Source organism: Cricetulus griseus, chromosome 3 (assembly GCF_003668045.3).
Source record: "Cricetulus griseus strain 17A/GY chromosome 3, alternate assembly CriGri-PICRH-1.0, whole genome shotgun sequence".
Lineage (NCBI taxonomy): Eukaryota > Metazoa > Chordata > Mammalia > Rodentia > Cricetidae > Cricetulus > Cricetulus griseus.
Window position 1 is genome coordinate 2,386,126 of NC_048596.1, and position 27,579 is coordinate 2,413,704.

General features: G+C 47.1%; 1 protein-coding gene and 1 pseudogene across 2 annotated transcripts; both read right to left on the minus strand.

Annotated features, from left to right (window-relative positions):
* Eno4 (enolase 4) lies at window positions 1-27,579 on the minus strand. Of its 2 annotated transcripts, none has more exons than XM_035443054.1 (14): window positions 27,365-27,579; window positions 25,394-25,522; window positions 23,073-23,263; window positions 16,665-16,807; window positions 13,685-13,854; window positions 13,450-13,581; window positions 12,070-12,123; window positions 10,432-10,488; window positions 8,764-8,931; window positions 6,449-6,574; window positions 5,120-5,315; window positions 2,050-2,117; window positions 1,421-1,538; window positions 1-230 (listed from the first exon to the last, which is right to left on the minus strand). In XM_035443054.1, the coding sequence occupies exons 1-14, from the start codon at window positions 27,527-27,529 to the stop codon at window positions 142-144; spliced, it is 1,806 nt and encodes a 601-aa protein (XP_035298945.1). In that variant the 5' UTR covers window positions 27,530-27,579; the 3' UTR covers window positions 1-141. The 2 variants fall into 2 exon arrangements, with proteins under 2 accessions (XP_035298945.1, XP_027262679.1); XM_027406878.2 differs by having other exon boundaries at window positions 1-266.
* Window positions 24,256-25,061, minus strand: LOC103160776 (annotated as a pseudogene).

A 27,579-nucleotide genomic window follows, 5' to 3' on the forward strand; every position in this document is an offset into this window, starting at 1 on the left:
TAAAAGAATAAAAAGAGTGCACAAGTTAGTGGAGTTAAAGAGTAGAGACAGACGTACGTCACACCAGCTAGACAACACTTGCGGTGTTGGTGTGCCCTGGGAATCTGGCTGGCCCCATGAGGTTCATGTTTTAGCTGATTCCTACACTTCTGTGGGGAAGATGGACTCCAGTGGCCCAAGAGTTTCCTCGGCCATCATGGCTGTAGACTCCAGTGTCTTTTCAGCGTCTTCTTGAAAGGAAGAAAAATTGTGTTCCTCACTGAAACCTATTTAAGAAGCAAAGAAAAAGCTCACAGTCCTGACTGGCGGGTTGATTCCGATGTTTGTAGCATCACTGGACTCATCCAGGAAGGTTCCAGACTCTCAGAACAGCCTGTCACTTGTTCTCCCTTCTGTCTCACCTACTGTGACATTCAGGACTCTGATATACACCAGCAAAGCCCAGCCCTGCACATGATACAAATGAGCACCAACTGCCCCAGGGGAAACCAGGGCAGACATGACCATCCCAGGCAGAACTGTATGTAGTAACAACCATACTTTAGTGGCTGACATTTTGCCAAGATTGCCTGCTCAATGGGGTGTTCTCAGTTCTCAGAACAGCTTTCCAGAAATTCTCAATAATCACCCTAATCCACTCCAGAATGCCAGGGCCACTGGCCTAGTACCTAAGAAGGGGTTAGGCCTCTGGTCTCCCAGGGTTCTGAAGCAGCAGTTTCTTGGTTTCTAGAAATAGGAGAGGTCGTTGAGGTCCCCACAAACCAGAATGACAAAGGATGACATGATATTTGCAACAATATAATTTGGCCTGGGGTGGGGGGAGGATGAGCCATTGTATCACCCAGTAAACAACACAGGCTAAGCTTTTGACTGCCTTTAGAAGTGAGTATTTAGTAAGCTTCTCTCCAAGGGGGACACAAGAAGCTCCCCATGCACATTTACAAAGTTCGGGTTTCATAAGCGCTGGGTTGCTTTCTTCGGGGAGGGGTGGGACCTAATCCTCTCTGTGGTGCCACGTTAGAATCAACATGCTGCCTACTTGTGGGTCGTGAAACAAGTTGTTTCCAGAAGGAACACATCTGCCTGTAACTTCCAGGGGCTATGCAGAGAAACCTTAAGTATAATTTGGGCCATAACAAAAGGCAGGCTTGGAGATTCCAATCAATTAATTCTATTGAAAAGCACCAAGCAGCCAATTCAGCAAGGAGAAGGGTGGTGAGAGCCTTAAGCATTCAGGTAAATAGATAATCCATTAAGCCAACAATGGACATTGTGGCAAGTGCCATCCTGCTCTAGTCAGCACTGATTTGTAGTCTTTGGGTTGTCCCGCCCTCCTGCTGAGGGGCTTCTATTCCCTCCCTTCCAATCTTTGTTCCCTTATTCACGGCTGAGGGAAAACAAAGGAGAAAGCAGCACATACCCCATGTTCCACTCTGGATGAGTTCTTCCTCTATAGTAAGGAGGCGGTTGTATTTGGTCACCCGTTCACCCCGAGAAAGACCCCCCAACTTGATAAACCGGGCACCGAGTCCAACAGCCTGGAGTTGGGGGAGAAACAACTTGTTTTAAACAGGAGATTTTCGGTTTTAAGCCGTCCTTTAGAGAAGAAAAGGCTGCTGCAGGATTCTGTGAGGGGGGCTTCTCTTCATCTTTATGGAAGTTAAGTGGCCTGCTGGCAAGCTGAGCACTGAAGGGCAAACAGATGGTGTGCCTCACAGACCATCAGGCACACTTTACTAGTCCTGAGAGTGCGCCGATTTCACCGTAGCACGGCCTGGCCTTTCCCACCCCGTCTTAGGAGGGAAGATTGCACGTGTATACCCCAGTCATTTTATCGTGCCCATCATTTTCCCCGGACTTCAATTTTGCTTCTTTTAAAAAGTTCAAAGATTAGCGCTTTGCGAAAGGGAGCTGTCTGGGCGGAAGCAAGTCTATTTCATAAAAGGTTACTCGACTTTCTCCACCAAAGACTGCATTTCCCTGAAACACCAATTCATCATAAAAGCAGTGTTTTGGCAGCTCTGCAATTGACCATCGTGCTGCACTTACCAGATCGACAAGGCTGTCATCAGAGGACTCTGCTTCTGTGCTCCCAAAGATGGCCAGCTGCTTCTGACCTGCAACAGCAGCTCCTGTCAGTCATGTGTGGCTCACAAGCCCTTCACACTTGTGGAGGGAGGGCTCTGATCAAAACTACAAGTTTGCTAGAGATTTCAGAGTTTCTGGGGATGAACGGACTCTCTAACCACTTAAACATCTGTGTTTTTATCTCCCTGGCTTTACCTGTTTAGTTCTTCAGTACCTTGTGTGCTATTAAAAAAAATAAAAAGGGGAGATACGCCATGGGTAAAATCACTTGCTGCTCGAGAATGAAGTAGTGAGTTTGATCCTTGGGGCCCCTGTAAAAACTGCACACACCACTAACATCTGTAATCACGTAGTAATATCGGTATTTCCACAGGGAAAGGAGACAGGAGAAACCCAGGAAGCTCTCAGGATAGCCTGGCCAATGCAGTGGGACAGTGACAAGAGACTGTCACAAACAAGGAGGAAGGAGAGGACCAATACCCGAGGCTGTCCTTTGGCCTGCACATATACATGGCGCGCTTACACACACACACACACACACACACACACACACACACACACACACACACACACACACTCACATCAACATGCACACAAAACCACAAAGGCACATGTTATTAAATTTAAGATATACTGATTATAGCATACAGTATTATTACTACTGAAAGGACAGGGGAGGATGCTCAAATCAGGTCAACTTGTTAAGACCACAGCTATGACATTCAATTCCATTGCTGTTCCATGTAGAAGAATGTGTTTCAAAATCATGGGCTGTGGAGTCCTTGCCTGGCACAGCAACTTTCTCAGCTCATCCTGGGGAAATCAACTCAAAAGCAATGTTTTCCTGGATATGTCAGAGCTGCTAATATTTATACATTTGAGGGTCTCAAAACCCCTTGAAACTTGCCAAGGTCGATGAAAGGCAGATTTCTATAGTGACAGAGTTGGTATTTTTCAGGCAGGAAGCTTTCACCACTTAGCCAGTTCTGCCAGCCCACCTTCCGGCACCTGCCCCATCCCCTGGCTGCCAGGCCAGTTCTGAGGCCTGCTCCAGGTCTGAGAGTGTCCATCTCTCTAGCTCACGCCCCTGATGATGGTATCTTTGTCAGGCACTGTTCAGAAGTGTACAGGACAGCTATGACCTCACTGGATTTATGTGACATTGGGGACCTCAGCCCTTGACCACACAAGTCTTCATAAACATTACCACAGAGGGAAGACACAGGTTGCTATTGTTATGATGAAAGTTGAGAGCAGAACCATCAGGGGTCGGCAGGTCAGATGTAGCATGAACAAGTTCATTTAAGCCAAAACTTGAAGGATGAGGAATAGCTGACATAGTGAATGGCAAAGCAAAGCATCAGAGCCAAAGTAATGGCAGGCATGTCCTGACTTTGGAAACCAGCAAGTGTGGGCAAGTGGGATCACCAAGGGTCGAGGGAAGGTTTAACTTCTGCTAACCTCCATTTTCCTCAGGAAATTGGGGAGGACAATGTGGACTGTTCCTTCTGCCGTGAGGGTTTACCCCAGGGCTGAAACGGCTACCACTGCTGCTACCCAGCTGCTCTCCCCAGTGCCCCAAATCCACCAGCAGCAACCCCTTGGTTCTCACTTGTCACCCCTCGGACCCTGGCCTAGGATCCTGCTCCTTCCAGATTCCTTGCTAGGGACCTGCATCCTGATGCTATTATACAGTGCTGTCAACCGACAGGCAGCTTCCTGGTACCACAGTTATTGAGCCTCCTTCCTGCTCCAGGTCCCCATGCTGACAAGACAAGACAAAACAAAACAAAACAAAAAGACACTGCTTCTCTTAAATGGGATCTTCTTGCCTTTTCCTAACTGTTGAGATAGACCAACTCCCCTCTAAAAGTCATCTAGCTCCAAACTGTGCCCAATCCCAGACTTCCCCATGCCAGTGTAAAGTAAAATGTCCCCTGGAGGACTGGCTATATTACAGGCAATTAAGTTTCAATCAAGTTAACTGCTACACCCTTACTTGGGCCGTGCCTACATGGGGGAATGGAAACTCACCCTTCCACACAGAATCTCCTGGACTCATGGAGAAAATGAATCTTATTATTATATTAATTGTGTGTGTCCATGTGGGTGCATGTGTGTGTGTAGGCTAGCATACATACATGTGTGTCCATGTGGGTGCATGTGTGTGTGTAGGCTAGCATACATACATGTGTGTCCATGTGGGTGCATGTGTGTGTGTAGGCTAGCATACATACATGTGTGTCCATGTGGGTGCATGTGTGTGTGTAGGCTAGCATACATACATGTGTCCATGCATTTGGTCGGGGTCTCTCATTAGCTTAGAATTTCACCGAGCAGGCTGGATTAACCTCCTGTCTCTAGCTCCCACCACACCATCACAGGAATGACAGGCATGCCCTTGACCTTTATACATGGGTTCTGGGGACTGAACTCAGGCCCCCAAGCTTACGAGCAAACATACTGGTCATGATGTGGAGGGAAGTTCCCAGGGCCTTAGCCAGGCCTGGCAAGCTAACACATCCAGCCCTTCTACTCCCTCGTGGTGCTTGGTGCCTCACCTGAGCCCGAGACCTGCACTGTCTCTGGTGACCTGGATGAGGTACCAGATACTTCCCAGAGCAGGATGCAAAGCTTTAAACCTGTTCTTTAGCAGTAAGGGCTGGGTTCCCCTTCTGATACTCCTCTGAACCCCAAAGTAACAGCCTAAAGCAAAGAGATGAGTGTGCTAAGATGGTTCTGCCCTCTGGAAGGGAACCAGGCTTTCGTCCCTCTGTTAGGGACAGAAAGCCCGATGTGAAGCTGGCAGCTGTGGTTGGTAACCAGTGAAGGGTCTGGCCACGTGGACTAAGGCTGCCACAGAACAACATGATGCCAGGCACTAATCTGCACTCAGTTCCCCACCAATGGCTCAACTTTCTTTGCTTTCAGGATGTAACCCTCGATTTTTGTTAACTTGGACATGCTGTGTGGGCTTGGCTCCTTCCATAACCAAGCCATTATGGGTCCCTTGGGTAGATATGTTACTCACTGTCGAGAAGATGGCTTATTTCCACCAGGTCAGACATTGTGGTTTGGTTTGTGTGGCTTATGATCAGCCCATGGGACTTGGGGGTGCTGGTATTTCTGTGCTCTAGGACCTTAGAGATGCTTCTGGAAGCGGCCCCTGCAATTATGTAGCACCTGGAAGCCAGAGCAGTATAGATGCTGTCCCACTGTTCAGAGTCCTGGGTAAATATGTAAAAGTTGATCACTACAATGCATTGAACGCCATTGCAAAGCAACAGGAGTAACAGCACATAATCAAGTCGTACACTTTCTCTGAAACACAGAAAACATTTTCCTTGACTTCTGAGTCCTAAGGATTTCTGTGCCACCATTATACAAATCAGCAAGCTTCGTGGAGAGAAGCTTTAAGTAATTTAATTTGAGCCTAAAGATCTTGTGTGTGTGGGGGGGGGACGACAAAACGCACACCAAAACAAACCAAAACAAGATGACCAAGTTATCTTGGCCGCTGGACCAGATCTCAAGCCCATCCCACATTTGCTGACTGTGCAGGTGGGTCCTCGCACTCTGACAGAGATACAGTCATTCTCAGGACTGTCGTAACAAGACCCAGTGAGGCCCAGAGATCAACTGTATTTTCTGAGGGTGCTGTAAATATTCTAGGCTGTGAAAGGGGAACCCCGAAACTCCAAATTAGATCTAGCTTTCCTATTGTCTGGAACCTAATTAGCTGTCTCAGAGCAGACATCTGTTCCATATACAGATGGTTCTCAAATTCATAAAATCAAGAATTCCAATTTTGGATGTGGTCCTCCATGGCCTCTGCGTGGCCCATGTCAGATGCGTTCACTTGAATAATGCTGTAAAACCCTCGGGGTCTCAGACCTTCTCAAAATGCAGCCATGCTTCTTTTATGCATACGTAGTAACTGGCCTTAGCCTGAGGAATATCTGGCTTTATAAAAGTCCTGTTTCCATGAGCACATGAAAATGATATATGATTAGCCTATCGAAGCACTGGCTGGCACAGCAGGGACGGCTTCCACCGTCAGGCTGCTTGTAAATACACAGGTGCTCCTGAAGGGCTTGCGAATGGCTCGTTTCATTTCACAGACGGGCACGCTCCTAGGTGATTGTGTTTCTGCTATTCATTTGCTTGGTAAGTGCCTTTTCATAAATGCCAAAACAAAGCAGCCCGGCCCAGCCCAAATCACAACGCGTTTCCAGCAACAGAGAGTCCGGGAGAATGGGGTTTGTATTCTGCTTTGTTATACCGTGTGAAAGGTGAGACTGCTTGCTTTATCACGTGTGAAATGCACATTGTAAGACAGAAAAAGGTGGAGCCTGCTCACCTCCTTCCTGAAAGGATCGATTAAGGCAATGATGAAGGGATACTTGTTGATCAGATCCACGTACAGCTCCATCATCTCGGCCATGTTCTTGTGGGCGCCCACCATCACTTCGTACTTCCCTTTACTCTGACGTGAGTGAAGAGGACAGTGGGAGAAAGTGATGAGTGCTCATCGGTGATGGTGACGGTGCCCCCCAAACTCATCCACCCCAGTGACTGTACACGAGTTCTTTTCAAGGCACAGTCTGCTGCAGGATCTCTGCACTGTACTTTCTTTTGCTTGTTGTCAATTCTCACATACATTATATCCTGACTGCAGCAGTCCCCCTCCTCCCCCTTCCCTGAAAATTAAATTTCATAAAGTTTTTAACCCGGGGAAGGCAAGTCACCGTTGCTCTGGATGCCCCAGCGAGCTCTTCCCACAGCCTTGGGATGAAGCCCTCTGCACAAGAAAACACATCAGATACGGAGTGGGAGAAGAGTGGCTTTCTGTTTAGGTTATGACATGGTAGTGCAGGCCCCTGGCTGCCCGGGTAGGTAGACAATAACACAAACCCATAAATTGCCACACAGACCTACCCACTCCAGAACACACCGTTGCCTTTCAGCTCACAGGGGACAAGTCACTCACTTCCCTTTCTGTAAACATAATACACTCTGAAACCAGGGCAAAGGTTTTGCAAACTGACACCCAACAGGAGTGGCAAGTGGCCCTGGAAAGGTGGCTTTTCCTCAGGTAGCCTGCCACTTGCCCTGGAAGGGGACGGTCCTGGTGCAAACCTATTCATTTGACTTCTGCCTTAAGTGTGGGATTAAATGGGGTTGGAGGATCCAGTTTAGTCCTGTGAGACAAAGCAGCTTGCTTTCAAGTTTGTGACCAGGGGTGGCACCGGGGATGCTAGGAAGTGGGCGGTTTGCTTTGCTAATACCCTCCTGCTGCTCCAGCTAATAGAACTGGGCTCTACTGGAACTAAGCAGGTTCCTAAGACGTCTACAGTTAAAAGGATTTTCTACCTTTTTCACATTAAAAAGCAGTAAGAAGTTTTGGTTTCTATAATGAGAAGCTTAAAAATCCTGTCTTGTCAGTGAAGAAATGCTAATGACTTTGAACTAACATTATTGTAAGAATTATCTGATATCAAGCTAATACATTTTACTGAATATAAGCAATAAATACTCATTCTCGTTAGCACTAGCAGTCAGTATATTCATAGTTCTGGGTATACGTTACTGATGAAAACATGCAATTATTTTTCTTAACGGTATGCCTAGGAACCAATCATTACACGAAGAATAGGAAATTACTTTAAACATCCCTTTATGTGCTTAGTTTCTTTAGAAGGTAAAATAACTTCTAGAAATCAGCCAAAACTTACGGCTCTTCTATACTGTTCAAATTTTTCTTTGTAGTAAAGTCAGAAATCCTATTTGCCATGTCTCCTGAACCGACATTAATTACCAAGTTGGCACTAGCATGCTTCAAGATGATGGGCATTTTATAAACGGGGATCCAGCATGGATGCATCTGAGGGTGGGAAGTGTGTGCAAGCGTGTAAAACTGGAACCTGACTATATTTCCTACAGCACAGATTCCCAGGCACAGAGCTGAACCGCTGATGGGGCCTGGGGGTGGGGGTGGGGGGAAGTCAACTTTCATTTCCTTTTAAAATGTTTCTCTCTGTAGGTGAAGTGATTGCCAGGTGATGGTCCAGGCAGGGGACGATGATGTATTTAGTTGGAATAAAACCATATTCCGCATAAAGTTAACACCTTGGGGATGTGGCTCCGTGGTAGAATGCTTGCCTAGCATGTGTGTATCAGGGCGCGATTTCATGCTCTTTCACGCTTGACAAATTCAGCATTTACCAACCAAATGACTTACACTCACAAAACATACCAGACTGTTAAATTATTTCCCAACAGCTTTCATTATTACACTATAAATCACGAAATTAAATATAGGTGCCTAAGAAATTGGAAAAATGAAGGGATTTTATACTTTTTTTCACTTTTAAAAACCTTCATTTTATGTGTCAATTTCAACTGCAGAATTTCCATATGTCATCATGATATTTTATATTACTTTAAAAAAAAAAAGAAATACAGAGGTAATAAAAAAGACGCTGTCCCACTGTCCAGAGTCCTGGGTAAATATAGTAAATAATAGTACATTATTTTCTAGTTATTACCTAATTTGGCTTTCTCAACTCCATTTTTACTTATGCAGATATGATGACATCTGTTCAGAAAATATTCAGGTGAGTTCCAACTTAGAAATCACGTCCTGTAAACAAGGAGGCTGCTCTGTGAACTCACATAGTCCATCAGCTCGTGGGCGGCGCAGTTGATGGCCAGGTGCAGGTTGGTTCCCAGCTCTAGCCCCAGGCTCGAGCAGACCCCTTGGATAAGAAGCAGTGGCTGCTCTATGGTGTCATAGTTAATGGTTAGACAGCCAAGATGGGACATCTTGCCAGTGATGGGCTGCTGCAAAGTCAAGAGAGAACGGTCCAAGTCACCACCATGTGATTAGGTTCCTGGAACACTCTGTGACAGACAAGGACTTTAAGTGGACTTGGGTCTCCAAAGATCGACTTCTCCCATTTTTGATGATTTCTGCTTCTAAGCCACCCCACCCGTAACCCTGGTCTGGAAATTTCATTCCCCAACACTTGTCTGCTTTGCTTTCTTCGGTGAGCCTAACTGCTCTACCTGACTGGCTCTGCCCTTGTTCATTGGGCTAACCTGAGCTATCCCTGTAAAAATCATGGGTCTCTAATTTGGTCAGTCCCCCTCTTCCAAGCTGACTTTCTTATGTTCTTGTTTCTTCTAAGTGAGCATCATTGTTAAATTTTGTTTTTTAATTAGTGCTAGCAAGATAACTCAGTGCGAAAGGTACATCCCACCAAGCCTGGCACCCAAGTGCCACATGGTGGCAGGAGGGAACCAACTCCTCTGAGATGTCCTCTGGTCTCCACGAGTGGGAACACTGCCTTGTTCTTTCTCCATCAGTTAGTGATTTTATGGCTATGTAGACTATCCTATGCCACTCTGCTATTTATAGAGACAGGCTCTCTCCCAAGTCTTTCACCTGTAAGGTCAGATTCAGTCCTGTTCTTCAATAAAGGCTACCTTTGTGATCTTAAGATTTCAGCTAATGGAGCCAGGTGTTGGTGGCACATGCCTTTAATCCCAGCACTCAGGAGGCAGAGGCAGTTGGATCTCTGTGAGTTCGAGACCAACCTGGTCTACAAGAGCTAATTCCAAGACATCCTCCAAAGCCACAGAAAAAACCTGTCTCGAAAAAGAACAAAACAAAACAACAACAACAACAAAAAAAAAAAAACAAGATTTCAGATAATGGGCACACCTTTAATCCCTGTGCTCCAGAGGCAGAAGCAGAAGGATTTCTGAGTTTGAGGCCACCATAGTCTACAGAGGGAGGTCCAGGACAGCCAGGACTACACAGAGAAACCCTGTGAATTTCAGCAGCTGACAATGGTTCTCCAGGAAACCTACAGCCAGGAAGAGGAAGACTCGAACCCCTGCTCCACATTAGCACTCTTGGAGCAAAGTTACTGTGGCTGAAGTTTTTCTTGTCCCACCAGCTCCTGCAGCCCCTTAAGACCCAAATAAGCACACAGAAACGCTATATTAATTATTAAACTGTTGGTTGATGGCTAAGGCATCTTACTGGCTAGCTCTGTCTTAATTATTAACCCATTTCTATAAATCTACGTATTTCTACATGGCCTCATCTCCTAGCCTCGCCTGTCTTCCTGCCTCTACCGGCCAAACAGTGTTTTATTCATCAACCAATAAGAGAAACATATATAAAGGACATCCCCCATCACATCTGTTTTTTTTTTTTAACTTAGGATTGGTCTCCGAAGCAGAATATTAAGCGGGGGGGGGGTGAGGAAAGATGGGGGAGTGGGGAGAATAGGGCACACACAGCACCCAACAGAGGGTAGAACACATGCTTACCTGATTTCTTTTGCTTGCATCATGCCCCTTTTTGGTCTCTGGTTTTGGAGTTGGGAGCTGTGAAATGAGAAGATAAAGAAAATTCTGTCACTTGGTATTTTCAGACAGCCCAGTGTAGCAAGCAGAGCTGTGGGTCTTGAGGCTTGCTGTTCTTAGGGGACATGAGTCTCACTCATGTTCACACGCATATGAAGTCAGCTCTACGCACGCGCACGCACACGCACACACATACAGGGATCACTCCAGACATGCTCTTCTTAAAGCCCCTGACTATTTCTCCCATTCAAGTCCATGTTTAGGTCAACCTCCTCTGCCCTTTACCCCCCCCCCCAACAGACAGACAGACAGACAGACAAGACACACACACACACACACACACACACACACACACACACACACACACACACGGATTCTCCTCCAAGCACACAGGTCACTTTGGGAACTCCTGATGTGTGTGCACAACTGCTTTTGGGCAGGAGGATACCAAATCTTCTCCCAGACTTCAGAACTACTACTTGCCACTGTGGGATTTGCTTTCTCAGAGAAAAATCATCAGAGTGTATTTGATTTTTGGAGAGAGCCAGAAATCATGAAATGTTAGAGGGTGATCTTATCGAAGAGCCAGTGTCTCGGGAACAAAAAAAAAAAAAAAATGAATTATACCTTTGAAGACAGATCCACTGTCAAGTGAACAATGGGTGCACTAGGTCACAGGTGGCTTCAACCGTCAACTCGACACAAACCCAGATCGCATAGGGAGAGACTCTGAAGAACTGCCCAGGTTAGACTGGCTGTGGCCGCTGTCTGTGAGACATTTTCTTTCTTTGGGGGGCATTTGAGACAGGCAGGGTTTCTTTATATAACAGCCCTGGCTGTCCTGGAATTTGCTCAAACTTAGAGATCCACCTGCCTCTGTCTCCTAAGTGCTGGGAATAAAGGTGTGCACCACCACCGCCTGGCTGTGAAGCTTTTCTTAGTTGTTAATTGATATAGGAGAGTCCAGCCTCCAGTGTGTGGTGCCATCCATACACTGCTCCCCTAAGCCCCATCTCATGTGCCTTTTGGACCCCCCCATTAGGACAGTTATCGCCCTCACACCTGGGAGCCCACTTGCCTTTCTCCTAGCCACCTCCCTAGAGGTGCCCTCTCCTCTCCTGCCCACTCCAGCAGGACCATCCTGGTTGTGTTTGTATGTTGACACACACACCCCTTTATAATTTAAACAGGCCGAGCATTGTTGGTTCTATTTAATGGACCCAAGATAATGTGAGGGATTTTAAAGTGATTAAATGTACAGACTATGCAAAAAAGAAAGGTAGGTGAACAACTTAGAGGAGGCAAGCCAGTAAGTAGCATCCCTCCGAGTCTTCAGTTCCAGGCTCCTGCCCTGACTTTGTTCAGTGATGGGCTGGTACCTGTAAGTGGAGACCAAATAAACCCTTTCCTCCCATGCTGCCCTTTTAGTTGTGGCGTTTATTGCAGCACAAGAAAGCAAGCTAGGACAACTTGGTTTGGATAGGAAACCCAAAGCAAACAAATGCATTCTCCATAGCAACATCAGCAATGCTGATTTAACCCCCAAATGAACTAGGAGCTGGATTTGCGTGTCAGTAATTACCGCAGGGTCCCTTTACGTACCATCTCCATCATTCTGTTAATTTGTTTCTGAATTTCCAGAAGCAACTCTATACCCTGCAAGCAGAACAGCCAATGTGTATAACTTCAGTCTGCAGATTTTAAACATGAGACGCATACCCTGAGGGCCAGTGTGGACTCCCTACTGAGGACTGCCACTTAGGTGGTCCACACAGTGAGAGGAAAAATGATAATCTCTGACTTGGCTTGAGTGTGAGTGACAGGCTCTGCCTTGGCATCTTCATTGTGAAAACTGGCTAACCATTCTTTATCATAGCCTCTGGACAACATAGAAATACACGTCACAGGTCACCAAGGAGGCCTGGCTAGAGTAGTGTGAATCCTCTGTCACTTAAGAAGTAGGACACTGGGGCTGGAGAGATGGCCATCTGGAAAAGCACTTGTTCTTGCAGGGGACATGGGTTTTGGGTTCCGGGTTCCGTTCCCATCATCTACAGAACATTTGCAGAGAATCCAACACCCTCTTACAGCCTCCCCAGGCACTGTCTAAACAGGGTGCCCAGACATACATACATCCAGGCACAACGCCATACACATAAGATAAAAATAAACAGGTCTGTGGGGACCTCTGCACCTGAAGATGAAGGGCAGCCCGTGGAGTGCACAGCTGTACCAACTAAGTGCGGGATCGGGCAACAGGGTCAGCATATGACCTGACAGATAATCTGAGCCTCACATGTAAACTCTAGTCACCTGGAAATGTAAATTGTGAGGGAATAATAGTTTTGTCTAAAAGGCATTTCTTTCACAGAGAGAGAGAGAGCACGAGTAAAACTTCCATGAAGCTTATTTTTGGTAAGCTAGGGGAATTTCACACATTGCTGGAGGGGTGCTGGGGGGAACTCCCTCTGCTGCTTCTGATAGAACCTTAGGTAGTTACTTCTAATGCTTAACTGGCAGGGGACTCGAGGGAGGCGTGACTCTCGGGACACTGGAGGGCAAAGTGCACCACACCAGCACACTGAGGGGAAGCTGACACTGGATACATTCATTTCACAGGTGAGCACTGAGTGCCCTGTGGGTGCTGGGCTGTCTGCTGGCTGGGAGTTCTTGCTTGGCAGGATAGGTTGCTGGGAAGCCCAAGCCCCTGCTACAGCCTATAGTAAAGATGCTCTTGTTACTGGAAGATGACGGCTTTTCACAAGCCTGGCTCCTGTGAGCCACTTGTACGAGCCATGGACCAAGCCAAACTTCATGAGGGTCTGTTTCCTTTTGTTTGCCCTGCTTTCTTCTTGCCGATTTCCTAAAATACGGTTTCGTATATTTGATGCGCTTTCCCTTGGTCTACACCAAATTTCACCAATGGTGGAAGATATTGGGGGGTGGGCGGGTAGGAAAACTGTCTTAGCTGATCTCGGGTACTTGTTTGGCTGTTAATCCGGGATGGGGTATGCACATCACTTCTTTCATGAGATTTAGCTTCCCAGGCGATGACTTCCCACAGCTGAGTACAGATCCCATCAGCAAAGGCATAGAGAAGTTCGAGGGCTGCTCCTGAAACACCAGGGAAGCAAGGGAGCATGAGAATGGCAGTCAGGCTGGCGCCGCCACCCTCCAGGCTCCACGCAGCCAGCGATGGGATGCAACCTTCACTGACCTGGCCATGCTTCAGTGACGTGATGCTCATGTACAGGGGGGTACTGGTCAGGTGGGCACTGGCTTTGATAACAGCTAGTGACACGGCGCCGATGGCCATGCTGCCATGGAGGATTGGTTCGGGGGGCTCTGCGGGTAGGACAGGTTTCTCCACAAGAGTGTCCCTCCGCCCTAGAAGGGAAGCAGAGGGTTTGTTTCTACAAGCCTCACTGACTGCTGCACTCGCAGAAGACCCAGCATGGATGAAAGAGAACCCCAAGGGGGACTCTCCTCCTCCTGGGCTCCCAGGGATTTCCAGGGTTGTTCACTAAAGCAGTACTAGGTCGCCCTCAGCCGTGGATTCCGTCTAATGAGTTTTGGGCCACTCACCGTGAACTTTGTCCATAATCAGATGAGGTCAATGTTGCCACGCCCACATTTGCATGTAAGTAGACTGGGATTGGCTGTGGCTGAGAGACCACAATGTATTTATTGCCCAAGACTGTTATGGGATATTCAACCAAATTGTGAACCCCGAGTTTGCACTGGTGTTAATTAAATAAAATTAACCTTGGGTCAGGGGGCTGAGTGAGCAGAAAGTCATCATAGAGCATCAGAGGGCATCTGGAAGAGACAGAGGGACACAGGAAGTAATATAGGGGGAATTCTGAGTGGTGTGGCTGAGGACATACTCTCGGGGAGATGCCAGAAAAGACAGAAAATTAATTAGTTTCTACTCAACCTTTCTGAACGAGCAGGTTTTCACCCCATCCTTTGAATCTTGAGTCTCATTTACAAATAGAGTGACAGAGATTTAGTTAAAGCTACTGCTAACAGCAGCCACAGAGCCCAGTGCCTGTGGGAACAGAATCCCACCAGGCTGCAGCCTGCACTGCTGAGCCACACTGCCGGAGAAGCAGGCCGGTAACTGTGGCGTTGCAACTCCTGACTAAAATAGCAGCAGATGAAGGCACAGCCACTGTGCCAAAGTTAAAACAACAAGTTATGGGAAGTTACTTCCCCAACATGTTATGGGAAGTAGATGCAGACTCAAGTTAGAGTCTTTGAATTCCAAGCCCTGCTCTTCTATGCCACGGTAGACGTAGACTACGTACCCAAACACTGAGCACCTCTTCATGCGTTTGCCTCACTTGCTGCCTTTTCTCTAAGCCCAAAGCTGTTTGGCTATCACCTCTACAGCCCCAAGCCTGACAGTCCACCCAGAATCCTCACCCATCTTCACTCCACCAGTTCTGAACCACCCTGTCTCTTCAAGCCCTCCTAAGCCTCTGGTTCTTCCCCACAGCTACCTTGGGTCCTCGGTGGAAAGAAGACACATAAGCACCCAGCATGGTTAATACTGAGAAAATCGCTTCTCCACCCGTTCTTTCTCCTTCCTTAAGCTCTCACTCTGGAGTCAAAATGAAGCTCCTTGCCGGACCCCACCTCTGGCTCAGCAGCGTTCACACCCTCTGGGAAAAGATAGATCTGATGTAATTCTTTTGCTTAAGCCAGTTCTGTTCTCTTCTCTGAACCTCAGCAGCAGAAGCAATGCAATGAAGATCCTTGTTTTCCTCGACTCCTGCGTTCCTTCCTGGCCCAGTCTTTTCTTCTTCTTCCTCATTATTATTGTTGTTGTTGTTTTCCAAGACAGGGTTTCTCTGTGTAGCCCTGGTGTCCTGGAACCTGCTCTGTAGACCAGGCTGGTCTCAAACTCACAGAGATCCACCTGCCTCTGCCTCTTGAGTGCTGGGATCAAAGGCGTGCGCCACCGCCGCCTGGCTAGTGTTTTCTTATTTAATGAAACCCACTTTTTAATCGAGTGTCCAGGTGTGCCTAGGGTCATGTAAGCTACTGGCAGTCATGGCAAGTTGAAGGAAACAAGACATGAGTCCTTAGGAGATAAAAATACAATACTAGGGGCAGTTCTAGTACTAACATACTGGAGAGGCCACCTTTGGCACTCTTGTAAACGGGAGCAGAAGTCAGATTGAAGCAAAGCTTCAGAAAACAAATGCTAAGTGCTATGTGAAACCAAAACAGAACAATATACCCTTGCTGGTTAAGGTTTCTGTTTGCAGTTAAAAGACAGTTAAGAATAAGTTCCTGTGTGTCCTGTGTTAAGTCCTTTGCAAGCTATGATTTCTACTTGAAATTGAGAATACATTTCTTTTGTAAACTGCAAAATGTGTTTTTCAACCTACACTAAACTTGCGACCCCACTCCCACGATGTATTTCCTTACCCATGGTCCTTCTCTTTCATCGTATTTCTCTAGCAAAGTATAACAGCCAACTCTCTCGCCCTGTGAACACCTTATCTTTCCTACAAAAAGGACCTCAAGAGGCCAGCAGGGGCTGCTCTCTCAAATCTCAGCTTAGGTTGAGACTGCCACCTGGTCAGTCCCAGGTGGACCCCCAAATACTGCATGATTTAACTGGACAATTGTGGATGTGGTCTTTTCTCCTCTTGATTCTCGGGTCTAACAGATATGCCACTAGATCATAGAACTTGCCTTTATCAAAGCAGACTCTATTATGGGATGGCTTTGCTTTTTTGGTTTTTCAAGACAGGGTTTCTCTATGTAACCCAGGCTGGTCTTGAACTTATAGACGTCTGTCTGCCTCTGCCTCCCGAGTGCTGGGATTAAAGGCGTGCCACCACCACCACCACCTAGTGTGGGATGGCTTTTGTTTGCCTCATGGAAACTTTCAGGGAGATGCAAATCCCTGCCCTCCATGCACCCACCTCCTCTTACCCCCTCTCTCCCACTGCTACTGGTTAAGGGATTTTATCCAGTCAGCGCTCCCCTACGCATAAGAGCACAATCATTTTGTTTCTCAAATGAAGTGAAGGGAAAGTGGAATAAAATCCTTGTCCCCTCAACGTAACAGTTTCAAGGGAGGTGGACAGCACCTGGCTGGGCACTGCCTACCCCAAAGCCCAGCCTTTTCTCCTCATGCCTTTGCAACTAAAGGTGTTGGAAGACGACCAGCCCCTCACCTTGCTTCTGTCCTTTCTTTTTGGGGGCAGGTGGCGGAGGTGGCTGTGGCATTAAAGGGGAAGGCACGAGCACGGGCTCCTCAGGGCTCCTCTCCAATTCTCTTCTCTCTTTATCTTCTTGTACTTTATTTTCAAAGAATATCCTGGGTGGCAAGAAATGTAAGACTTTGCAATGGGATGTCACGTTTTAAACCTGACCCTGATATGTCTCAATAATATTAATTTTTAAGCTAATGAAGAACAAATTAGCTTTAATTTCCAAGGTTAATAAAATAATGATGGCGTTAAAACCTTTTCTTTTTCAAGAATCGAATTCTTATCATTTAAATTATTTGAGCTCTTTTTATACTCTCAAAATAAAATTTGAAGATGTAATTTGGTTAAGGGTTACTGGATTTTCTTTTTATGTAAATGAAATTCTGGAAACCAAACCATTCAAGAATCCTTAATGAAAATGGTGTTGAGAAGTTGTCTTTACCTTTTCCCCTTACCAAGGGATATACTTTTACATGCGTGTATGCATGTTGTGTGTGTGCATGCACACACATGTGTAGGTACCCGTGAGGGCCAGAGGTGTCCAATCTCCTCAGGAGCTGGAGTCACAGGCAGCTGTGAGCTGTGCAGGGAACTCAACTTGGGTACTCTGTAAGAGCAGGATGAGCTCTTAACTGGGGATCCATCGCTCCAGCTCCCCTTTCCTTCGATGAGGGGAGGTGTCTGTGACTTAGAATGAGCATGTGTAAAAACTTTTGGGAAACCCACAGTAGATGCAACTATACCACATTTCACCACCCCTCCCCATTCTGAAGTAAAAAGATAACAAGATCCACAGACCAAAACTACATCAATAAAGAAAGAAGGAAAACAAAAACATCCTATGAAAACATTCCATGGGAATCAGATCAGATTTGTATTGGATTTATCAACAATCCTGATCTGGTGGGGCAATGCTTTTAAAGAACTGAAGGAAACTGATGAATTGAATTGAACAGAAAATTCTATACTCAGCTAAAGTATCAACCACGAGGACAAAGTGCTGACACTCTTCATGCAAAAATTTAAAAGTATTTCATCTCACACCCTCTTTCTCCTCCTTTTCAAAAGTCTCTCTCTCCCTCCCTCTCTATACCTATGCTTGTCTGTCTCTCCCTCTCTCCCTCTCTCCTTTTCTCCCTCCCTCTCTCCCTCTCCCTCTGAGGAACCTGCCTGACTCCATTTTGAAGGCAGTGGCCATTATGCTGCACTGTGAAATACATTTCCATTTACTGTAAGCGCTGAGGTGCTCTCTGTTTCCTGGAAACTGACCTTCCCAACCCAAGACCTAGACTTGTTTTTGAGAAGAGGCTTAAGTTCAGTGAGATGCCCCTTCCTAATCACATGGTGACCACATGATTTTTAAGATTTTTTTTTTATTTCCTCATTGCCCCATTGTTTCTCTTCTGTAAAACTACTTGTCAGGAGGTGATGGCACACACCTTTAATCCCAGCACTCAGGAGGCAGAGGCAGGAAGATCTCTGTGAGTTAAGGCCAGCCTGGGCTACAGAGTGAGTTTCAGGACAGCCAGAGCTGTTACACAGAGAAACCTTGTCTCTAAACACACACACAAAACAAAAAACAGAAAACTACTCATGATTTTACTCCTTAGAAGAGGCCCACGAAATGGATTAGGGACTCTCTTTAACCTAACTCAGAAGGCACTTCCTGGCCAACTCTTGGATGCATCCCAATTTAAAAAAAAAATCAAGCTTGCTTTGAATTTGGTTTTAAATTGTTGTGGTGATCTAAGTCTTGCCTTTGGGATTAACATTTTCTGGAGGCCCCAGCGAGATTCAGACCACTCACCCAAATTCTAAACCCTGACCTTCGCTCTGGATCTCAGGAGCACTCAGGAGGGACATGTCTCTTCTCCCCTCCTCATCTCAACCTCCACTTTTGCCGCCCCAGTCCCCACTAGGGAGTCCTCACCCCGGGCCCCCCCCCCGTCTGCACCCACCCCTACTCTACCATCCACTTCTTCTCCAACTCTGCCTGCCTACCGCCCCCCAGCCCTTCCTTCCCTATCCCATCTTTTCTCCTCCCCACACCAGCCAGGGAATCCCACACGGACCTCCCAGCTCCTCCGATTCTGGTTCTGGCGTGGGGGGGGGGGGGCACCTCTTTCAGACCTTGCTTGTCATGAGCATTCTTTCCTGCCATCCTGGTCCCAGAGCCATGATACCCCCCAAAAAACAGTCTATTAATTATAATACTGTTGGCCATTGGCTTGGGCTTCATATTGGCTATGTCTTAATTATTAACCCATTTCTATCAACCTATGTATTGCTACAAGGCTGTGGCTTACCCAGTAATGGCGGGCATGTTGTTACTCCTTCGGAGTCCTACATGTTGACTGCTCTCTTCCCGAGATCAAGTGACGACTCCTCTCTGCCTACATTTCCCAGAATCCTCCTTGTCTCCTAGTCCCACCTATCACCCTGCCTCATTGGCCACAGTGCTTTATTCATCAACCGATAAGAGAAACATATGAGCACTCAGGGGGTACATGCCTCTTCATATGTACAGAAGACATCTCCATCACTTGCTCCCCAATGGTCATTTTCTGACAATTGCTACCTGTATGTCCCTTTCTCCACCACAGATCTCTTCAACTGGAAGAACCAGAACTTCCCTTTCAGCACCAGCCTGATTCCTTGGTTTCTTTAATCGATTTTATCCTTTTCAATCCCCACATGAGACAACTGTTGGCAGATTCTCCATACCCTGTTTACTATTGAAGAAAGCAACTGGGGTACTCCCTGGAATAGCTTCAGTGGCTGACAACCGGAGGGCAGAGGTCACACCCTGCCAAAAAGGAGACCTCATAGGACTACTACATAGAGAGAGGCTGGTGGTCACTCAGTGAATAGTACCAGGTTCTGTTAGAAGGGATGAAATAGTCAGTCTAGAAGCCCACTAACCTATCTAAGGTAGCAGATGTGAAACCCGGCCCAGGTGAGTCACCTCCCAGATGTCTATTGGCTATTCACTCCTGCAGACCCAGAGGACCCGGCAAATCTCAAGGTGATTAATCTTTCTTACTCGGCCAGCCCCTGAAATATGTAGAAAGATACAAAAGATGGATGGGTTTTCAAGAAAGAACAGGTCAGAACTACTAGAAATATCCCTGAAGGTGTTCGACAACATTGACAGCAAAGAAGGTCTTTTGATAAAGGAGATGGGGAATGTCACTGTGGCTGCACAACCAGCCCCGGCCACTTCCAACTCTTCCCGTGCACACCATGATAAAAAGAGGAGACCTTACAAAAGGACCAGTGTGCCCATTGCAAAGAAACGGTCATTGGAAAAATGAATGTCCATACAGGAAACAGGTAGGTTCCCCCAAACCCAAGCCAATCCTAGCTGTGGGGGATTAACAAGGCCGAGGCTCCTTCCAACCAGGGCCCCTTTCACCATAGGGGGCCAACCTTTGTAAAATTTCTGGTGGACACAGGGGCTCCTAGGACCCCTCACCAACCAAACCATGGAAGTACAGGGGACAATTTATATCAAAGGATATAAATGTACCACTAACTGGACTGTTAACCTAGGGCAAGGAACTGAGACTCATTCTTTTATTATTATTCTCAAATGTCCCTACCCTTTACAGAACCTCTCCAACAAGTTCCAGGCAGCAATCTCCTTCTCAGGAGACTCTCTCAGGTTGCAACTGGGAGGCCCCACCAAGGCTTTAACTATAACCTGCCCAATAGTCGAGGAATATCTGCTCCTCAAAAATCAACCCATTCCCTGGAAGGGGAATGTAAAAAGTTTCTGATGCAGGAAATCCCCACAGTTTGGGGAGAGGACCATCCTCCTAGCTTGGCAAAACACATGCCACCCATCATAGTACAAAAACATCTGAGGCAATGCCCAATGGAGTCGAGCAGAACCCATCAGTTCAGAGGCCAGGGAAGGGATTGAGATTCACATCAGGCACCTCCTTGAAGCAGGCATACTTGTTCATTGTCAGTCAGCCTGAAACACTTCCTTGCTGCCTGTCCAAAAGCCTGGCACTCAGACTACGGACTAGTAGTACAAGACTGGGGAAGTGAGCAAGAGAGTAGGATCCATTTACCAACTGTTCCAAATCCCTATACCTTTCTTAGTTTACTACCACCAGAGCATAACGTTTACACTGTACTGGACTTAAAGGATGCATTCTTCCCCATCCCTCTGTCGACATTAAGTCAGACATCTTCACATTTGAATGGACTGACCCTGAACTGGGGGTATCAGGACAACTAATCTGGAGCAGACTGCCTCAAGGGTTCAAAAACTCTCCCACCATCCTCGATGAAGCACTCAACTAGAAATTAAGTCTCTTCCGAAGTAAGTACCCTGAGGTAACCATGCTTCAATATGTAGATGCTTTATTATTGGCCACTAAAGATGAGGAAGACGGCTTGAGAGCCACTAGAGGCCTTCTGGAAACTCTAGCCCAGTTAGGCTATAGTTCCTGAAATGAAAGCCCAAATTTGCTCACTCCAGGTTACTTACTTGGGATATGAGATGGGAGAATGGAAAAGACTATCGTCCCAGGACTGCATAGCAGCCATACTGCAAATCCCAACTCCAACAGTTCCCAATTTCTGGGAACTGTTGGATACTGCCGTCTTTGAATACCTGGGTTTGCTGAAATTGCCAAACCCTTGTATTCTGCTACATCTGGGGCAACACCCTTTGGGATGGACTGAGGAACAGGAACAGGCCTTTGAGAACTTAAGAGAGACCCTGATAAAGACCTCCGTATTGACTTTCACTGTTATCTCCAAGCCCTTTCATCTTAAGGTCCATGACAGATAGGGCATTGCCAAGGGAGTCCTGACTCAGTGCTGGGTCCCTGGAAAAGATCGATAGCTTACATCTCGAAAAGACTGGATCCTGTAGTCTCTAGATGTCCCCTTGTTTAAAAGCCAAGATTCTAACAGTAATAACTCTACACTTTCGGATACAGCAGCAAGATAGGCAGGTCTAGGAGATGAGGAGAATTCTGGGAGTTGCAGGCAGAGAGCAGTCACCATGGGATCCAGGGAAGAGAGGACACCAGTCAGGCAAGAATAGATAAGACCATTTATAAATACATAGATTAATAGTAATGGGTTAACAATTAAGACAGAGCTAGCCAATAAGAAGCCCTAGTCATCCACCAACAGATTTGTAACTAATATAGCATCTGTGGGACCAGGCTGGCGGGAAGAACCATCTGTAACACACAGCTACCAGTAACTCCAGTTCCAGGAGATCTTATGACCTTTTCTGGTTCCTCTGAGCACCAGGCATACATGTGGCATACACATACACGCATGCAGGCAAGACATTTACACATATAAATGAAAATAAATAAAACTTCAAAGGATTCTAAAAGTCAAAAATGCTGTTAAATGAATTTTAGCTTGGGATTAGCACACAATTTCAGATATGGATATGAACATAATTCTGCCGTTTGAACTGTGTGTTCTGTGTATTTATGCAAAGCAGTATTCTTAGCTTTGACTATTATAAAATCAAATATTGATCAATTCTGGGGCCAGCAAAATGGCTCAGCAGGCAAAAGCACTTGCCTTCACTCCTGGCAACCTGAGTTTGACTCCTGGAAGTCAACATGGTGGAAGGAAAGAACTCACTGCAGCCAGTTGCCATCTGACCTCCACAAGTATGTTTCTGTGGTACACCACACCACACACACACACACACACAATGGATAAATAAATAAGAATATTGATCAACTCTGGGAAAAGTTGAAGGTGCTCTGTGTCCTGTAGTATCAAATATTCAGCCAACATTCAATTCTAAATGTAAAAGTAAATAAACACGCCCATCTCATTAGTAGGCTAGTTTGCCTTAGTTTTCAATGAATAGTAAAATTATATATCAAAGAATTATTTTTAAAAATAAGTTTATTTTTATTACTAAATGTTTGTGTAATATGTATGTATGTATGTATGTATGTATAATTTTGGGGTGAGGAGACAGCATCGTGAGTGATGGTCATGCAAGCATGAAGAACCCAAGCTCAAACTCCAGCACCCATGTAAAAACCCAGGAGTGGTGATATATGGTTGTCATTTTAGCCCTGGGCAGGCAGAAACAAAAGGGCTGATTGGCCAGCCAGTCTAGCTGGATAGGTCAGTTCCAGGGGAAAGCGGGATCCCTTGTCTCAAAATGCAAGGTAGAGAGGAGTGATGAAGGAAGAAGCTGGTGTTGAACTCTGGCCTCTACAGCATACACAGGTGCATACACACACACACGTACCACCGACAATTTTTAAATGTCTTGGGTAAAACAGGACTGTGAGTGTTATGGGGCCATTTTCAGTTGACAGGGGGGAATGTAGAGACAGGAGCCAGGTGTTTAAGCCCGGCTGTTACCTGAGCCTGCTGTCCACCTCGGCCTGGTTGAAGGGGATCAGACCCCACAGCTGCTCTGTCATGGACTCGTTGACCCACTGCACAGCTGTGGTCACTGCCAGCTGCCTTTTTGCCTCCTCGGCGTCCACCACCTCTGGCAAAGCATTCTCGGGGACTTCGAAGTGAGCAGGTATCACCACGGAACAGATATACTGACAACAACACAAACTCGTTTCACATTTTCTCTTCCTCTCCCGGGAGATAGGAAAGAGAATTAATCTAGCATTTAACATTAATGTTTTTTTTTTAATCACCAACTTCAAGGGGGAAAACAATACATTAACTTTTCTTGCTATATTTGCATACCTGTTGAAACATTGAGAAACTTGACTTCTTGAGACATTTCAAGTTACTCTCTTGTTAAAATACCGGCCTAAAATTCCCACATTGAACTCTTCCTAACACTACCTCTCCAAAAGATTGCTACAGATTTCATCTTAATTATTCTCCTCTCACGGGCTGTGGCAATTTATAAAAAGTAGGTGACATGAGTTAAACAGTTAAATCGTTTTGATTTTTAAATTTACTTTTGTTTTCTTGAGGCAGAATCAATGAAGGGACTCTAGCCAGGCGGAGCATCGTAAACATGGCTCGGGCAGGCCTTGCCTTTCTTTCCCATTCCCTCTGTCTTGCTAAAATCCGTTAGATCATATTCCTAAAGCTACCCTCCAAGGTCTATTCCCTTATTTGCCCATTTCCTCTTCCTGATGCTGACTACCAAGGAACCTATTGAAGTCCAGCAATCAGAAGCCCCCTTTGGCTCACCTAATTAACACGCCCAATTAAAACTAAACACCTCATCCTAACACAGGATTTCCCATTTTACCTTTTTAAACTGCCATTTGCCAATGAGCTATGCCCGTGTCCTCTCTATCCAGAGGAAGTCCTTTGTGCCACTCTGGGACAAATACCCCTTCCTACTCTCCCTTGTCCTCTGTCTCCAGTCTCCCTTTGTGCCGAGACCTTGGTCTTGGGGTGTCCTGAGCCGATACCTTACAGTCTCAAGTATCCCAGGATGGCCTTGAACTCACTGCTTGAAACAGAAGATAGTCTTGAACTACTGATCCCCCTGGCCTCCACCTGCTGAGAGCTGGAATTCCAGGGGTGCACTACATCCTGTAGGGGATGCTGTAGCCACGCATGCTCAGGGGCTGGCTACAGGTGTGCCTGCACTCCCCCCTTCTCCTTTTTGACCTTTAGATCCAGGATATCCTGATCTTTCAGCCTTTCCAGGTGCCCCTGGGTATCCTCGGTTTCCAGGGAAGCCAGCTGGCCCCATCACCTTTAAGGCCTGGAGGACCCATTGAACCTGGAACACCAGGTCGACCACTTTCTCCAGTAAGCCCACTGTCTCCCTTTTCACCTGGGCATCCAGGAGGCCCTTGAATTAAGGTGGTATTTTTCAGTGTCTGTGAGTGTTCCCAGTCCTTCAGCCTGAGGCCATTAGTGATGTTATGCAATACTTTCATTTCCTCTTTTATTTCCTGCTCCATGTGTCCTTGTTCTTCTTTCACAGACTGGGTTTCTGCTGAGAGTTTGCACACATGCTCCTCTAACTTACTGGTGTCCTTCCTGTTGGTTCACTGCAGACTCACTGACTTTGCAGCTCAGTGTTCCTGTAAGGAACTGGACCTCAGGCAGTGTGGTACTGAGGCTCGTCAAGGACTTGGGAGATCTCATCGAGTGTGTTCCCGTGCCCCTGGACTGGCGCAGTCAAGGATTGAACTGCAGTAGAACATCATTACGTCTCTGGTCGGTTGTCACACTGAAATTGTGGAAGTGTTCTGTATCTATGAGGTTGAAATGCTTTGGATTCTCTCCTCCGAGGGCATGGTCAGGCACACCTGTAGCCAGCCCCTAAGCAGGCGTGCCTACAGCATCCCCTACAACATCCAGCTATTAAAATTACTTAAATAAATTGTTTTCTTTACTTAAACCATTATTCTCCATATCTCAAACACATACATCCAAATGTAGGTTTATAGGTATAGTGATGTTGGAATATTAAAGGTATTTTCCTTTCCTTTCTCCCCCTGGGATTGTTTTCATGTTAACACATGGTTGTCTTTTATCAAAGCCACACTGAAACACAAAGCACACTGCACTGCTGGTTCTACGAGTCAAGCGTCTATGGGTACCCACGAATAAACGGCCTACGTACAGGTATCTGCTTCAGAAGTATTGGATTCTAAAACATTGTTTCTGTGATCCAGGCATTCTTGCTAATAAGTTCAGAGACATGGGTAGGATGCATTAAAGAACAAATTTGAATTGCCTCATACCTTGGGGAAATTTTGAATGGTGCAGGAGATTTCCACCTGTAGAGTAGGAAGTCCCAGTCCGTCCAGGATGGTTTTTCCCACTATTTTGCATATGGAGGGAGGCTTTGCAAGTTTAGAAAAGTAGTTTGCCTTTGACACACACACACATAAAATAAAAAAAAAATCAGAAAAATCACATTATCTTACAAGGCCATTCATTCTATCCTATCAAACTTCCTGGAGCTGGATTAGCCCCACACCTGCTGGAACAGCCCTTGCCGAGTCTCCAGCAAATGGGGCGGTGTGTTGTGGTCTGACTTCTTATCTTGAATGCAGAGACCCATCTTCACCCACAGGCCTGGGGTCCCTCTTTAGCAGGCCTTTTCGTGGCAAGCCAACTGACTCCCTGACACTTCTTCCCAAGTTTGGGAAGTCATTGGTCTCTACAACAACTGTGATGCATTGAGATTTAATAAATATGAAGGGGGGAATGACTTTATCCCACCCCCTCCCCGACTCCCGAGCAGGCATCTTGGCTTTTTAACCGTGAAGTTAAAAGACAGTCTCACCTACCATCAGCTACCTAAGTGCTACCTAAGAGGCCTCTTGGGACTCTTAGGAATTGCGCTTTCTCCTAAGTGGCAGAGCGAAAGTCACTTGTCAGGGATCCAAGATTGATGCGCCAGGGCTCAGCCCTCTGTGGGCAGTGTCATCCCTGGGTGGTGTAAGATCGCTGGCTGAGCAAGCCCTGGCTAGCAAACCACTAAGCAGCCTTTCTCCGTGGTCCCTGCTTCAGTTCCTACTCAGACTGGACTGTGGACTGTGACATGGAATGTAAGCCAAATAAAACCTTTCCTCTCTACAGTGCTTTTGGTCAGAATGTTGTAGAAAAGCACTTAGAAAGCAAACGAGAGCCACCCTTCACCAAGGAAAGGGAGACTCCTTAGAGACCAGTGCCTGGCTGTTAGCAGACTGGGCAGAGAGCAATGCACGTGGAAACAGAAGGGCAAGTTTCCAGCCTTGCACACTAAGTCCCTGCAGCACGGGGTTTGGTGTCCTTTCAAACAGAATATACAACATTAACAGTTCCTTTAGCAAGCGACCTTAGGAACTGAAATCCTTATCACAGCTTCACTCACCCACTCCACAAACGTCCCTAGGCATTACTGTTGCTCAGTGTCCCCTCCCCCCGGGGGGCGGGTCACTTAAATACCCGAGGCACAAGTTCTTTATTTAGAAAGGGGTGGGGTCGTTTATGTTGTGTTTGTCTTGTTTTAACCTTGCAGAGAGTTTCCGGAGACTTGAGATAACAAAGTGGTACCCTAACTCCCTTCCCCGAAGCTGGTCTCTGACTGATGCACAAGGCTCCCCTGGGATGTCAGTAGGAGGACGCGCCCCGGGAGAGTTCAAGGACGCCAAGTGGAAAGGGCCTCCGAGTGAAATCTGCAGTGGAGGTACTCACTGGCCCTTGGAGTTGGGTCCCTAGCCAGAGCAAGGTGCATGAGGCATGCAAACCCGGGTGCACAGGCTTGGAATCTGAGAGATCTGGAGGCAGCAGCGGGAGCCAGTGGAATGAGCTCCGGGGTCGGGGGCGGCCGAGTCACAGCCCGGTCCGGGTCCCTGACAGCGGCCGAGGTGAGTTCGGGACTGTGTTTTAGAAAACCAGAGGCGGGCGAGCTCCTGGGATCTAAAGATGCCCGCAGGCTCGGGGCAGTCTCCGGGCTACAGCGCCGCCCAGGGTCCCCTAGACTCTCGCTTCTGCCGCTCAACTTTCGGTTCCAGCTTCCTTCTCCACTCCTGTTACTGAGCGAGCGCCCGGGAGAGCCCCCCGACCCAGCAGCGCGCAGGCGCGACTCCACGGCGCAAGCGCAGCGCGCTGCTGCAGCGTGGGCCGGGCCGGGCGGGGGAACGGGCGAGCGGGCGGGGGAGCGGGGGAGCGGGCGGGGAGCGGGCGGGGGAGCGGGGGGCGAGCTCGCCATAGCAGGTCCCTACCAGGTGCCCGTAGACGTCTGCGGGCTGGAGGTAGAAGGTGGAGTTGAGCAGCTCCTCCAGCCGGCGCGGGACGTCGTTCTCCTGGTAGTACGCCATCGCCTGCTGCTTCAGCTTCTGCAGGTCCCTAGTGATCCCGCAGCCGCTGCTGCTGCCTTCGTCCCCCATGGTAGGAGACTCGGGGCTTCAGCGGGGTTTCGCCAGGGGGCCCGCCGGCG

Bases quoted from the DNA above. Each gene is read 5' to 3' on its own strand.
- Eno4 (XM_027406878.2), bottom strand. From the start codon at position 27,529: ATGGGGGACGAAGGCAGCAGCAGCGGCTGCGGGATCACTAGGGACCTG. The intron at 16,808-23,072 runs GTAACAGCCGGG...CTTGCCACCCAG, and splicing joins GAGGTGGACAGCAGGCTCAG to GATATTCTTTGAAAATAAAG. The intron at 10,489-12,069 runs GTACGTAAAGGG...CTCATTTCACAG, and splicing joins TTAACAGAATGATGGAGATG to CTCCCAACTCCAAAACCAGA.